General features: G+C 34.8%; 1 protein-coding gene across 9 annotated transcripts in view; it reads left to right on the top strand.

Annotated features, from left to right (window-relative positions):
• MCTP1 (multiple C2 and transmembrane domain containing 1) overlaps positions 1-15,761 on the top strand; it is a 520,392-nt gene that overhangs the window by 294,143 nt on the left and 210,488 nt on the right. For 6 of the 9 annotated variants that reach the window (XM_032335735.1, XM_032335734.1, XM_032335739.1 and 3 more), the window contains exons 6-7: positions 3,199-3,237; positions 12,089-12,148. The exons of 1 other annotated variant lie outside the window; for it this stretch is intronic. In XM_032335735.1, the coding sequence (XP_032191626.1) occupies positions 3,199-3,237; positions 12,089-12,148 (99 nt within the window). The remainder of the gene's footprint in view (positions 1-3,198; positions 3,238-12,088; positions 12,149-15,761) is intronic. 2 more of the 9 variants (XM_032335733.1, XM_032335736.1) reach the window with 1 other exon arrangement.

Here is a 15,761-nt window from a genome sequence, read left to right on the forward strand (position 1 = left end):
AACCTTGTTATAAAATCTAGGGACCACTTTCTTTCACCACACACTAAAATAAACGCAAAATGGATTTAAGACCTGACTGTGAGAGCTGAAACTATAAAAATCCTTGAAGAGAACACAGGCAGTAATGTCTCTGACATCAACCGTGGGAACATTTTTCTAGAAATGTACACAAGAAACAACATGTGGTGATGAGAATGTGGAGAAGGCACCCTCTTGCCCTGTTGGTGGGAATGCAAACTGCTGCAGCCATTATGGAAAACAGTAAGGAAGTTTCTCAAAAAGTTAAAAATAGAACTACCCTATCATCTGGTAATGGAACTACTGGATATTTACCCCCAAAATACAAAAACACTCATTCAAAAGGATACATGCACCCCTTGTCTATAGCAACGTTATTTACAATAGCCTAACTATGGAAGCAGTCTGAATGTCTATCAATTGATAAATGAATAAAGATGATGTGGTATATATATATATATATACACAGAGAAATATTATTCAGTCATATAAATGAATGAAATCTTGCCATTTGCAACAAAATATTTAAAGCTAGAGAGTACAAAATGTTAAACAAAAGTCAGTCAGTCAAGAGAGAAACAAATAACATATAACCTCACTTCTATGTGGAATTTAAGAAACAACACAAATGGGCGAAGAAAAAAGAGAGAGAGAGAGAGACAAACCGAGAAACAGACTCTTAACTATAGAGAACAAACTTAATGGTTACCAGAGTGGGGCTGGGTGGGGGAGCTGAGTGAAATATGGAATGGGGATTAAAGAATACACTTGTCATGATGAAAAAAATAAATAAAATAATAATTTTAAAAATCTAGGGACATTTAGAGAGTCAATGGATCTAATAATAGATTTCTAGAAACCAAATCAGGAAAATAACGGATTTAGGTCCGTAACTGCCAGATCTTTCACATTTATGCTCTGGGAAATCATTGATTTTTTGTTTGTTTGTGTCAGTATCTCAACTCTGAAAAATGATACCATGCAGCCTATTTGTAAAGCCAGTTTTGAGAGACAGGAAAAAATACCAACCCATAGTTAGCTTTACGTCTTGAAGGTTTATTGCATGCAGTGGCTCTAAGTCAGGGAGTGTGTTTGTTTGTTTTTTAAGATTTTATTTATTTATTTGACATACAGAGATCATACGTAGGCAGAGATACAGGCAGAGATTGAGGAGGAAGCAGGCTCCCCACTGAGCAGAGAGCCTGATGTGGGGCTCGATCCCAGGACCCTGGGATCAGATCCTGAGCCGAAGGCAGAGGCTTTAACCGGCTGAGCCACCCAGGTGCCCCAGGGAATGTGGTTTTGAGCAGCAGTGGTGAATGTGTGTCATTCTGAGTAGTGTTGCCCTGAGATTCAACTCGTCCTCATGTTCTTAGCCCCTTCTTCATAGTATAGCATTTCTTATAGAATGGAATTTTAGGAGATTCTTAGGAACCAGACGGTGATGATAAATAGCCAAGAGCTAAGAGATTAGACTTTCTGACTTATCTTAATTGTTCTTACTTGATTTGACTCAAAACATTGCCTCTAGGAATTACCATTCTTTGTTCATTGAAACTCTGCTTTCTGAGAAAGTTGAGCATTTATTATTTTACATCAGCTGGTGGAATTTCTATGAATGGCATACCATAGAAGTATTTGGTTTCCAGTTGCCTTTCAGTGATCAGGGAGAAGGTGGTGATGTTGGTGTTGATGCTGAGAACAATAACTCACTTAAGATCAACAACGAACATTGATTACATGACCACTACTGTGGCCCTCTCCACAACCCAATGTTGTTGTTTTTTTAAATTAACATATAATGTACCATTTGTCCCAGGGGTACAGGTCTGTGAATCATCAGGATTACACCCCAATGGTGGGTTTTGTTGCTACAAAATAAATTGCACATTAGTGCTTAGAAAACATATAAAATGTTTCTATAAATAGTATTTGATAACAATGCCTTGCTGTTTCCTGGCTCCATTCAAAAAAAAAAAATCAGAAATTATGGCAACCTTAGGAAATCTATCACTCTCCCATATTTTGGTCAATATTTAACACACAGGATATACAGGAAAAATGTAACTTATAAAACCACTATCTACAAAGAAGAGGAATGAATCCCATATCTTTGACAATTTTATGATTTTTCTCATTTCTTACCATAGAACTTCGTAATTCCATTGTCTTGGTTTAGGCCAAAAGTTGTCTTCTATGGGACTTAATCTTATATTAAAATCTTTTCTTTGTTGTATTTTTGTAATTTATTAGTAGTTTCTGAAATGGACCTGCCTTATAGTGAATTCTGCTGAAGGAGGTATGGTTCTTATAGGCACCAGTATGCTTCCTTGATGTACAAATATGACAAGCATTTCTATGAGCTATATTCTTTGCTCCAAACTCCCTATTCTCCACTTCATCGGCCTTAAAAATAAGAGAGGGTAAAGAGGTTAATCAGGAAGTTAATACCGCAGTGTTCACGGAGAAAAATTTAAAACTGAAGAGTGAATCAAAGATCTTTGAATTTTTACGACTTACTTTATGCAAGAGACCACTGATCTTGGGCACTCATTAAAGATTTCCATTATCCTTAAATTAAACTTATAGCCATAATTACTTCTTATTATGAAACACACAGACAGAAAAAACTGATTTAAAGGACATGTTATGGCTGAACATTTAGCAAGAAGATCGACTGATGGAACGTTTTTCACAACTGAAAGCATTTGTAGACCCCAAGATAGTTAAAGATTAACTGGAAGCAGAGCTAATGCTAGGATGCCACCAAAGCGACAGACTCTTGGACATGTTTGAAGAGAAAAGTTACCTGGTAAAGTCATCGTACACCGTCAGCCTCCACCACCAAAGGGAACAATTGCCAATCATGAGACTCAATAGGTTTTTTTTTTTTTTTCCCAACCAATAATTAAGATATCTCAAAATTTCCATTCTATTTAAAAATACTGTCTCATTTCTCTCTACAAAAGAATAAAGTGAACTCTCACCAGAAAGACTGCTTGAATGTTAAAGGTGCTTCTTCTAGCTGTGTGTGTGTGTGTCTGTGATAAACAAGTTTTGTCTTGTATACTCGTTGCTGGAAACTGCTGTTTAAATGTTAAGCTCCCTCTAGAAAACCACTGGCTGCCCTATTCTGTACTCAAGTGATAAGATAATGAAAATGCTTTATTTCGTTTACAGACAATGCTAATGAGGAAGAGCTGGAAAAGGTCAAGTAAGGTAATGGCTTAGCATGTGATCTTTCAGCTTTTCTTGTTGAGAAGAACTATCAGCTGCATTTCCAAATCTGTCTCACACCTCTTCAAATCGTACTACAGGATTTCATCACTCTTGTTATTTTTTTTTCCTCATAAACTTCAAGTAAATCATGTGATGCTTCTTAAGTAACTAGAAATCACACTGATCAACTCACTCATATCCACATCATCCTCTTGCTAATGCCTGGTCCCTTCTCAGCATCATTCTCAGCATCTGATTTCTGTTGTGTGTGCCACAGGGTCTAGAAAATGCCTTTGCTCCAGATCAGGAGAAAAATGGTTGGATTAGGGTAGAGACCACTGCAGAGAGAAGGAAGATTCATGTAACTCTCTGTCGTTGTTCACTGAGAATGGAGTCTGAAGTTTTCTAAACTCTAAACCCCTCCAGTGCTACGTCTTTGGAGTCTGTACTGAGAAGAGTTTTCCATCATGGCCTCTTCTCACTTCAAGAAATAAATGGCTCTTGGGAGTGAGAGGAGTTTGTGGTTCCTGTAACTTTCAAAGACCTGGCTCTTCTTATAACTTGTAAAATACATAAGATATAAACTAAGCATCTCATTTGTTCAGTGGCCGTACCACTCTTGGACATAAATAAATACCAAGATGAAACTGACTTTTATATGCAAAGTCCTTGAAATAAAGGGATTTTATATGTAAAGATCTGTTTAGTTCAAAATTCTATTTATAAGGTCACTATTCATTTTTAATAGTGGGTAATTTTTTTAGACCCTGGAACATGACAATCTTTTTTTTTCCCCCATTCTGATTGAATCATGCTATTACTTAAATTTTTCTTTAATTTTGTCATTTTTAATAACTGTGAATTTAGAAAATACATCAAAATGTTTTTATATTTATGATAATTCTGAATTTTCTTTAACAAGTATTTCTTACTGTACAGTTTCCTCTTAATTCTTATAGTATTAATGACTGAAAGATAACTTGGCTCACAAAAAGGTCAGAGCCATTTTAAAAATCACCTTTACATTTTAATAAAGTGAAAGCATCTATTAAAGAAAATTGCTGAGTATTTCTGACTTAGTATTCACTGTGCTTTTTATTGACCAAAATAAAGTTTCAAAGAGTCTTAAAAAGAAGTTTGCACTGTTCATGTTTATATTACATGTTTTTCTTTGTAATTTACTTCAAAGTTAGTATTATCTGAAAAATATGAATTTTTTAAAAGTCATGTAATTTGACTTTCCTCATTCTGTGTCTATATTATGACAAATGTGTGTAAAAATGATGTAATACCTTAATATATATCAATATTTTCTCTTCCAGATGTAGTTAAGACATAATACTAGAGCAGGATATTATATAGTATTTAGTATTAATTAGTAAGAATGATCCATTTTATTGTAATATAAAAGAAAGAACAAATATAAAGATTCTTCTTTAAACACTTTAGTTCATATTTAAATTTAATTTTAAACAAACTAAATAAACATAAATCCACATCTTTTCCTTTGCTCAACAAAAAAATAAAATGAATAATAAATATGTGTTCAACGCTATTTTTACATCTTGAAGTTCTTGAAGTTTTAATTTACTATTAGTAATCTATTTGTACATTTAAACTGGTACATTTTTCTGGCTCACTGTTGAAGATACAGAATTCCCTGTGTCTAGCTCTGCACTTGTTGGGATCCTTGGCAGATTATTTTTAGTTCATATGGTAATATATCTTTTGGGTTTTTAGCCTAAGGGAGTTTCAGTTGTATAAATTTTAATAGGGATATTGAATGCTGAGTAAAGGAAAATCAGTTCACTCTTTTGGTTTTTTTCTATGAGAACGTACTGAACATCTGGTAATTCATTGAAATCATCACTGTCCCCTGAAACATTTGCTGTGTTCATCCATATTAGTATGATAAGAACAAAGTGTCAAATTCAAAATCTGGGGAAAGTTTGTAAGTTCAATGACCACATAGTCCGCCATCCTTCACACCCTGAAACTGCTTCCCTAGTTCCATCCTCCCAGGATTAAAGGAGGAAGGATGATGTTCAAGCAAATTGTGCTTCTGGAGAAACTCAGGGATGAGTAACTATACTATGTAGCATTATGAACTACTATGTTACTATTATGTATCCCTTTTCTAATTATTTCAACCTTCCCCTTAAATGTCCTTGTGTCTACATCTTTTTCTTCTATTTTTGGAAAAAAGATATGATTTATTTGCATTACCTTTAAATATAGGTATTTTATATTTGATACAACTGTCCTCAAAGCCAAAGGTGAATTTTTCATATAAACAGGTCATTTTCATCTTTGGAACCTTGATTTATGAGAATGAGGTCTCCTGCTTTTCCGTAGCAGGGCTTTGATATGAAGCCTGTCTGTGAGTACCATGGTGATTATAAAGCCTGAGAATTATGAACTTTCTGGCCAAGACTTAAATAAAGTCAGTTAACATTGCTAGATATTTTTTTTAAAAATTGCTAGATATTCTCTCTAGGAATGAGTTTTCTTTTGTTTTCAGAAGTGACATAACCAAAGATAGGGAAAACTAAGTTGGCATAGTTATTTTTTTAATATGCACATCTCCCCGGTATACAAGTGAATCAGCTCATGGGGTTTCCCATTACTTAAATATCTGTTCATCATTTTCATCATCTTGCCAATGATCAATTTCCATGGAAATTATATTATTAGTGGCACTCTTATAATGCAGGATTGTATATACTATTGAAAACAAAGCTGAATAGCCAACTTGAGGGCAGGATATTGTAACTGCTGTTCAAGACTGGCTTACATATTTTTTGGCATAATTATGTTACCATCCAAAGACAAGTAGGAAAAGAAATACCCCTGTGTTTACCTCTGAGAAGCAAGACTAAATATTAAGATTAAATATTTGCTGTATTTGAATGGTATGTTAACCAGTAAATAATTATGAATTCCATCATATCTCCTCTTCTGGGGATGATAACATCCTTTAAAATTCTCCTTCTGGTTTTCCACAAACTTACTTTCTATGCTACACATCTGTAATCCTGCCTCACACTCAGCTGTTAAAGAAAAACGTTATTTTAAGAAGAAAGGGATCAATGTCTCCCTAAACTTGGGCAACTGAATAATTATCCTGGTCAAAGAGTTATACTTACATGACAAAATGCATTTTGGCAGAGAAATGGTAATGCTTTGAATTATTGCAATATTTTATTCTTTAGAAGAGGCTTATCATTGATAATTTATTCTAAGGTTAAATTATTCAACAAGAAAGTTTCATGAGCTCAGAAGAGAAGATGTATATGTGTTTTATGAATAAATTTTGTGGGGTCAAACCAAAAATAGAAAATAATAATGAAAAAATTGCCTCTATAAGACAGACAGTAAGCAGAAATGATTTTACACTACATTGTGTGTGTGTGTTTGTGTGTGTGTGTGTTTTAATGGAGAAGAATTAGTTTATCGATGAGTGTGATAATAAACTTTTGCGCTTTCAATAAATCACTTTAATTACATGAGACATAGCCATTGTGATAATACAAAGATATACACACCGCAATTCATATTCTCAACAATAACAGTTTAGAAATGTTTTAAGAAGAGTTCATCCTTTGAATAATGTAATATGGACTATGTGATCATGTCTCATTAGCATATCTTCTGTTACTTGATGGCTTATTTTTTTAGTAATATATCTTTTTTATAAAGATTTTATTATAATCATTTAGCATAATTTTAATGAACTATAAAACACTTTATTCACTGGTGAATGAAGCAATTTTTAATAAGACTTTTGGCAAGGATATTGTTAATTTAAACTAGAGAACACTTTCAACTCTAAGTCTGCAGGGCGTAGTTAAAGCTGACACCTTGGATGACACATTAAAAATGCATCAGTGAAAACCTCTAAGTGCTTTAATTTAAGAAACGCCAGAGAAACAGATTAACGCATTTTTAAGTATCTCACACAGTCAGTCTGACATAGTGGGAAAAAAAAAAAGTCATTATTTAATAATTATCAGGTTCTTTCTCCAAAGGCCTCGTATCCTGATAATAAATAGATGATTTTTTAAAACTTGCAAAACATGCAAACTTTCTTGGTCATTGGCTCTCTCAACTGTGAGTCACACAAAGGGCTTTTCTTTGGGGTCTTGTTTCAATTTATTATGCATATGCCTTGGAAAAAAAATAGATGGTTTATGTATTTTCAAAGGAAATATGTAATTCCTTTAGAAATCCCTACCACTGCTTATACTCTCAAATCTGTATTATTTGGGAATGCTATCAAGACAACCTCATAATTAAGGCTTTTGAGATTCCAAAATGCAACCTCATAATTAAGGCTCTTGAGATTCCAAAGGGCGAATAGCATGAGCATTTCTACTATAAAAGACTATTTTTACCTCAATCACTACACTCCTAAAATTTGTAAGTTTTGTAAGTTTATTTAAAATAGAGATATCATCATGCCAGTAAAATATCTGATTATCCCACAAAATACACAGAGCCACAGTTAAGTTTTATGTGGAGATGACATTTTTTCTTGCTGTTTTGACAATATTTTCCCATAGGTATAAAATATCATGCGTTTTTACATATTAAAATCCCTAACTCCAGGGATTTGCTGTAACAGTGGCTTTACATGTATGTGACCGCTCTTGTTGAATTTTTAAAATGTTGTGGGTCTTTGAGGGAGCCAATCTGGGTGAGTTGGCACAAGCAAAAGGACAACGCGTAATCTCGGGCAGGGCATGGATGCCGTGACACCTGCGTGCTAGATCTAAGATGGTTAATTGTGGGTCATTGGTTGATTGCCACACTGCTAACATGTGTTACCCAGCGAGCTGATAATTTCCCAAGATGCTTTCTGGACTAATCAAAGGGCGGGAACCAATACAACTTGGCTCCAGCATAATGGAGCTAAGGGTTGGTTTGCAAGATTACAGCACCTCCTAATTAAAAAAAATATATTTCTATATATAATATATATCAGATATCTCTAACTTATATATGTATATATGTGGTGTATGTATATATATATATATATATATTCAATTGAATGCAACTGGGAGGAGATTTATTGGTTTTAAAGTGCCCGAAATATCCACAACAAAAATAAATCATTTTGTGAAGATTCCGCTTTCGAAGCCCTGGTTGACAGCAGTATACAGGCGTGTATGTATGTGTTTATACACACACACTCACACACACATAGCATATTTAAGTTAAAATTTCTAGGAAAATGAAAGACAAAGCAAGGCCAGCTTTCAGCTATAGGATGCGTCCTCTGGGGAGCTGAGATTGTCTCTCTTGTCAGAAATATTTAGATGGACAGTTGGAGTTACAGAGGGAATCATGTTTGTGTTTAATGAGTATAAATGATATGAACCCCAATTTGAGTAACCAAGAAAACAGGAAAACAGCATTTCAGCGCAATTTCTACTTACTTCATGGCCCTGTTTTCAGTTACATGACGACCAATGGGCATATTCAACTTGATGGGAGAGCGTCTAAGAGCCGTAGCTTTGATAAACAGTGATTGCAGTCAGACCAGAGAAGCCTACGAAAATTATTTACTTATGGATTTACTTATTTTTAACCTTGTAAATGCCGAGAGTTATTGATGAAAGGAAATTGCATTCCTATTAAAATATGTTGTGGAATGTGAGTGCAACCTGGCTTGACTTCCACTCTTGAATCTCGGGCTTCAAATCTGTGGTGAGTGTTCAAGTATTGAAGAATCGCTGAATTATAATCGCTGAATTATAATAAGCAAAATGTTTAAAGGCCTGTACACATTAAGGCTGATTAAAAAAAAAAAACACTATTCATTGAAGTTTAGTGGCTAATCTTTTTTCATCTGATGACAAAGTCTTTAAAGGTTTTTATGATTTATTTAAATACAAGGCTGAAAACAGCATCATATTCATTTTGTTAGGAAAGAAGTTAACTGTCCTTTTGTTCTATTTCTCTAGGGAAAAAGTGTATCTTTTAGATTTTTAAATTTAAAATCTTGTTATTTTTTAGATTCATAGTGGGATTTTTGATCTTTGAGGATAAATGTTTTTAGTGTTTTTAGAGGCAAAAATTGGATTTAAATTAGGTATTACCAGTGGATCTTGTTACTTTTCTAAATTCAAAGCCTCAGCAGAAATAGTCAGCAATTCATTATTCAGGATAACTTCAGTAATTTTCCTTTATTAACTTGATGCCTCTGGTTTTTTTGTGTGTTTGGCTTCCTTTTGCTCTTCCTTTATAATTTTAGCACTTTTAAAATGGTACTTTCCCTCACTTATCAACTTCTTGTCTCAGTGGAGAATGAAGCATAACTAAACTTCTCCAATCATGATGAAAGACCAGTCTTAAAATCACTTTTTTTTTTAGAACTCTTTATCATAACGCCAGGTGTTTCGTTGTTGTTGTTCTTATTAGAAACTCTCATGAAAGGAAAGCCTTGCCGCATCTGCTGTGGAGTTTATATTCATCAGGGCAATAGATGGCATAAGGGTCCAGAGGAAGATTAAGTTGTTCCATTTGAAATAAAGGCCTAAATTTACATGAGAATGCAGTTTGTAAAATGAAATATAAATTTTAGTTGATGAATAATGGCAGAAGTAATTAAACATGGCATGAAAAGCACAGCCTAGAGACTTCAGTGGATCCAAATGCAGCTAATATATTTTTTTAAGATTTTATTTATTTATTTGACAGATAGAAATCACAAGTAGGTAGAGAGGCAGGCAGAGAGAGAGGAGGATGCAGGCTCCCCGCTGAGCAGAGAGCCCGATGCGGGGCTCAATCCCAGAACCCTGAGATCATGACCTGAGCCGAAGGCAGAGGCTTAACCCACTGAGCCACCCAGGTGCCCCGGAGCTAATATTTTTGTTTCTCAATTTTTAACAGAGAAACCTAAGTTCTAAATCTTGATCATTAAAATCCCCCCCCAACACACACACAGACAAAATTCATCAATCTCCTCTTGCTCTTTGCATACTACTCACAGAATTGTCATTAACCTCTGTATTCATCTGAGGAAGAATGGGGAGTCGGTACAGTTTCAACATTAGTCACTTTAGACCACCTAACCTTTAAATGAATTAATAAGACTTTTAAATGTTTGGTGGTCATATTGTTTGTTATAACTCTCTTGAGTATAAAGCCAATACTTTCACACCCTTTTAAGTTGCCCTAGTATTGCCTTAACACATTTTACATTGAGATAAAACTCACTGTTAGTTACATAACTTGTGTTATTGGCTCTGGGGAAATTACTTGTGTAAGGAGACTCCAAGATTTCAGTGTCTTTAATATGATACTTTTAAATTAAATTTCCCACGTGTTGCTAAACATGCTGCTTAATTACAAAAGAGTTGGAAATCAAAGGAAGGAGAGAATGGGCAATGCAAAAGGAAAAGCACATACCTTTTGCAAAAGCTAGAATGAGATTTTTTTTAGTTAAACCATGTTCAGCATTGAAAAAGCCTGCAATCATTCCATCTAAGTTTCATGCCCCAGTGTCCAAATGTAAATGTGTTTTTTAAGAGACTTGGTTTTTTGTTTGTTTTGTTTTGTTTTGTTAGATACTGATATGACAGTGTGCTAAGTGTGACAGATGAGAACCAAAGCAGTAAAAATGAATTATATCTTAGCAGTGACAGTAAAATGATGTCTTAAACTCCGGACTTTTTCCCAGTCACCTCTGACATTGCTACCTAACCAAATCCTATGCAGAGAGCTTGGACAACTGATATTAATTTTCTTGAGAAATAGTTTTCATATTTTAAAAAAAACAGGCAGATTATATAGATGATCTCTGGCATAACTCTAGTTCTAAATATTTATTCAACTTGCTGTACACCTTAAATATTTTAGTTCACTATTATTTTCTGGTATGACTTTTGGTATCATGTTTGGAAGGAATATCTATGCCTAACCAAATGAAACTCCAAGTGACTAAAGTCAACAACTTATTTATTGAGCATCTGCTATACAATAGGCACCATGTGGGATGCTGGACCACTATCTTAGTTGCTAACACAAAATCATGGAGTAATCAAATAAGTTACAAAACTTCATCCTCTTCACCATGGTGTCCACAGTCATCCTGCCCCATCAGCGTCCCCAGTTTCCCTTAATCTTACCATAACTGACATATAGAGACAGGATGCCAAACATTCAAGGGTAAAGGATGCATGTAAATGCAGATGTTCTCCTTAAAATGAGCAACTGTGGTTTTGATTTCCTAAAGTCAAATTGATTTCACTTTATGAAAGTCTGGGGATTAGTAATAAAATATCCAACATGAATCTGTGACTTTGTTCTCAGCCCGGTTGCCACTCTGTTCAGTATTCATTTCTTGCCAAAATTACTTTTATGGAGCTTAAGTTAACTTATATTATCTGTATTCTATATTATATCATAAAACTGGGAAATTTTTAATAAGGCATTAAACCAAATTTGACTATGTGTGTGTTGTTAAATAAGATTTCTATTCTTTAAAAATGCTCTGAAGGTCTATGCTGTTAACTTGTTTTGTTTTAAAGAAGATATCATCTGACTTCCTTCAGAATCTTAAAGTGTGTTTGAACAATCCTAATTTCTAAAATAATGTGTTAGACTCTGAGATGTAATAATAATTTAAGAATAAAGAGGTAAGTAGATGCTTTGAAAATGACAGAAAGAATCCTTTCCAAACTTACTACCATTGATACCAGATAAGAATAAGACCAAACAAACAAACAAACAAACTTTAACTTACTCAAGGGAATAACGTTGGGGTTTTGTTCAGTTTCTTTTGTTGGGTTAATTAATTCTTCTCAAAAACACCTCAAAATGTAGCTAAATATTTGTTTGTTTTTAGGATCTCTCAGAAAATGAAGTGGTTGGATCTTATTTCTCTGTGAAGTCTTTCTTTTGGAGGGTAATGTCTACACCCTTTATATTAATATTCTTGACTTTGGTTTTGAATAGTAATTTTGAAAGTTAAATATGGAATAGGAAATTCACTTTTTAAAAGAAGCTCTCAGAAAAATGTATTCAATTGGCCTTCTTTATTAACTTTTATTCCAGGCCATTAGGGTGACTCATTTCTTCATGTGTAAAAACTAAGAACTTCATATACTGAATATATTGCTTTGAAGTCAGTTCCTTGTGGGACAAGTTTATCCCCAAATCTTGCCAGCTAGAGGCCCTCAGCCCTTCCAGAAAGATGAGGGTGCTGTCTATAGGGTCCATTCAGTTTCTTTTTTTCCCTTCTTATAAAATCTGCTCCATCTGTTAGAGACAAATTTACTTCCCTTACAGTGATCTTATACTCTATACATACTAGATAATCAGTGTTCTTTCTTTAGGGGAAAAAAAAAAAACTTATGAATTAGAAAACAGCAACTCTGCTTTTGATTTAAATACAGAAAAAAAGTGAAAATTCTACAGAGAATTTGTTTTAAATGCCATTGCAATTTAATGTGATTTACTCTTTCATGACTTACACATAATGAGCTCTGTCATCCTTTTTGCTCTTCTCTAATTCTGCATCATGTGCAGCACGATTTATTACAAACACTCTTACTAGTTTGCCTAGAGTTTCCTTCTTTCTTTGAAAATTCACACTTGGTACATGATTACCTAGCATCAGATACTGCAGTGAAAATGCTACACTCATCAGGTCTTGCCATTTTCTTTCCTAGGCTCTGAAACTGCCCATGGCGGAAAACTACCTTTCCCCTTTAGAACTTTAAGATTTGTTGCAGGGTTTTTTAAGCAGACTGACCAGCACTGGATTAAGTCGTGCACCGAGCAAGTATAAACCACCTGTTTTTATCCTATGCTCCCTCCACGCACACTTTTTTTTTTTTTCAGCCTTTAATTGGTGGGAGCTTATTTTAATGATTTATAGCATCTTGGGGTGCCTGGGTAGCTCAGTGGGTTAAAGCCTCTGCCTTCAGCTCAAGTCATGATCCCAGGATCCTGGGATCGAGCTCCGCGTCGGGCTCTCTGCTCGGCGGGCAGCCTGCTTCCCCCTCTCTCTCTCTCTGCCTGCTTCTCTGCCTACTTGTGATCTCTCTCTGTCAAATAAATAAATAAAATATTTTTTAAAAATGATTATAGCGTCTTCATTTCCTGTCAGTCTATGATGGCTGCCTTCACGATGTCATTCTGTGTCTTTGCTAAAATAATAATAATTTCTTTGATATGTTCATGCATTATCGATGAAAACACAGAACGACTGCTCTTGAAATGTCACATTACCTTAAGTGGAATTTGGCTTTTGGCAAAAATTTAGTCTCTGTTTTCTTGAGCCCCACAAATATGGTGAATTCATACTGTATACTTCTTTGCCAAGAGAGCAGAATTTAGGAATGTTCTGTGTTGAATTTGTTCTATATGCAGCCAGCTTGCAAACTGATCATATGAATGAAGCCTTGCTACCAGGATCAATTGCATGGATAATCATTTTTAAGGATTTCCACCCAATGGTTCTTTCAACATCTTTCCACTTTGCAACTTCCAAATTAGTATTTCATGTACCAGTACTTTCCATGTGGTTAGGTTCCTCCTTAAATATTCTTTTTTTAATCCTTAAATGCTCCTTACTAACCTTTCTCAATCTCTTTAACTGTCTCATTTCTCTTGAATAAGAAATACACAAATTTAAAATATAACCTTTTTGTATTTGAGGCACAGAGATCTAATGTCTTTTCTTCTGAGCATTTGTTGAGTAACCAACAAAGTGAGTCATGAAGGCAGAACCTTTTAGGGGTCATTTCTTTTATCACTGAGGAGACTAAGGCCCAGAGAAGTGATCCCACTGACGTTATGTACCCGAGAATGGGATGACACACCAGGACCTATATTCTTCTTCTATGAATATCATAGATACAATTGTTTAAAGCAACTGAGTTCCTTTTCAAGTCAATGATGAATACAAATGTGATGTAAAAATAGAGCCCTTCCCTTATTTGTCTTCAGTGACCCCCTTTCAGATTCTTCTTGCATTTATAACCCTTCTCCCCCACAGCTCCTTAGCCCACTGATAGATGGATGTGTTGAAGGGCCGTGGTGTTGCTATGTTTGAGACTCAGAATTCTTACAGAATCAGGAAATCAGTGATCCAGTCTACCTTGGATGAGTAGCATCCTTCATATGCACATTCCAAGGTCACTCTCATGACCAACCTCATTGCTCTTTGCCCAGGTACCATTTATACTGTGATTAACTCCTAGAGAAGATGTGGATGAAGGGAGATTTTCACAGACATTTTCAGCTATGCAGAAAACCTAAATACAGATAAAATCTTACCTGAGGAGCATATGTGATGTTTTGTGAGTTTTTATCAGCTTATTTATAAGGATCAGTACTGGTGTTCTGGAAGCAACAACTGAATTACATTGAGTGAAACTGAATCCTGGTGAGAAGTTGCTTAATAAATGTCAGGGCTACTTGATAGATCTTAACTTTCTTGAGAGCAAAATAGTAGAAAAGACTGAAGTGATAGCTACTGTAGTTTTCCAAAGCCATGACATTTATAATTCATCAAAACATGATATCACAGGACACAAAACATTAAGCAATGGGTATGTCGATTACCAAGTTTCTCATGAAAGCAACAAACATTTTGTGAAGTCACCTGGATGCCTCTAAGAATTTCATTGAGGATTTTTAACTTCCCAGTAAAGGACGATAACGTAATGCAGGTGCTTCAGATAGTTAGTACATATACGTTTTCCCAGTTAACTCCATTGACCAGACATTTAGATTTTCATGACTGAGAGGTAATTGAACAAACCACGTTCTGAGAACACTATAGTGAATTAAAGAGAAAAGCTGAGATTGTTTAAATGGAGAAGGCTAGGCTCTACCAAGATATCTCATATAGAAAAGGTTCATGATATGAAATGGGCCCAAGAGAGTGCCAGAATATGGAACATTTAAGGATTATGTCAGAGCGCCATCATAGGGTAGAGTTCAGTCAAAAGTGTGGCTGAAGGAAGACCCTGCAGACCAAAGAGAAGTATTGGTTCTATCAAACAAGAATGTTATCCTGTGCTGAAGTACTTACATTCTGAACAACTCAACCATGTTTGACGTATACCCAAGAAAGGTGGAGGTATTATTTATATCTTTAGATAGGAAAGTAAGACCCTCAGAAAACAAAATATTTGTAATAATTAATTGAAAGTCTCAAAAGAAAAAGTGTAAGTCCAACCCAGCACTCCTTATTTCTTTACATCATTGGTGGAAGCCCATACATTACTTGAGCAAACCAATTAAGATTACAACATATATGATGATTTTTTACTAGTATATAGTTTGAGCAAACATTGGAAAAGCTTAAGAACTTTTGTTTGGCCACAGTTAAGTTTAGAGATGGTAGTTAAAGCTTCTTTTAGTAAACATAAATGCCTTCCTGACACTGTAAGTTGTTTCAAGAAGCGAAGGAAATAAGAAAGAAAGTGTAAGGATAAAAACCAGGAGAATTTCTGTAAGGATTATAGTGCCGTGAATTATCTAAGAAAAAAAAAAAAAAGGATCGA

The sequence above is a fragment of the Mustela erminea genome, chromosome 3 (assembly GCF_009829155.1).
Source record: "Mustela erminea isolate mMusErm1 chromosome 3, mMusErm1.Pri, whole genome shotgun sequence".
In the NCBI taxonomy this organism is placed as follows: Eukaryota; Metazoa; Chordata; class Mammalia; order Carnivora; family Mustelidae; genus Mustela; species Mustela erminea.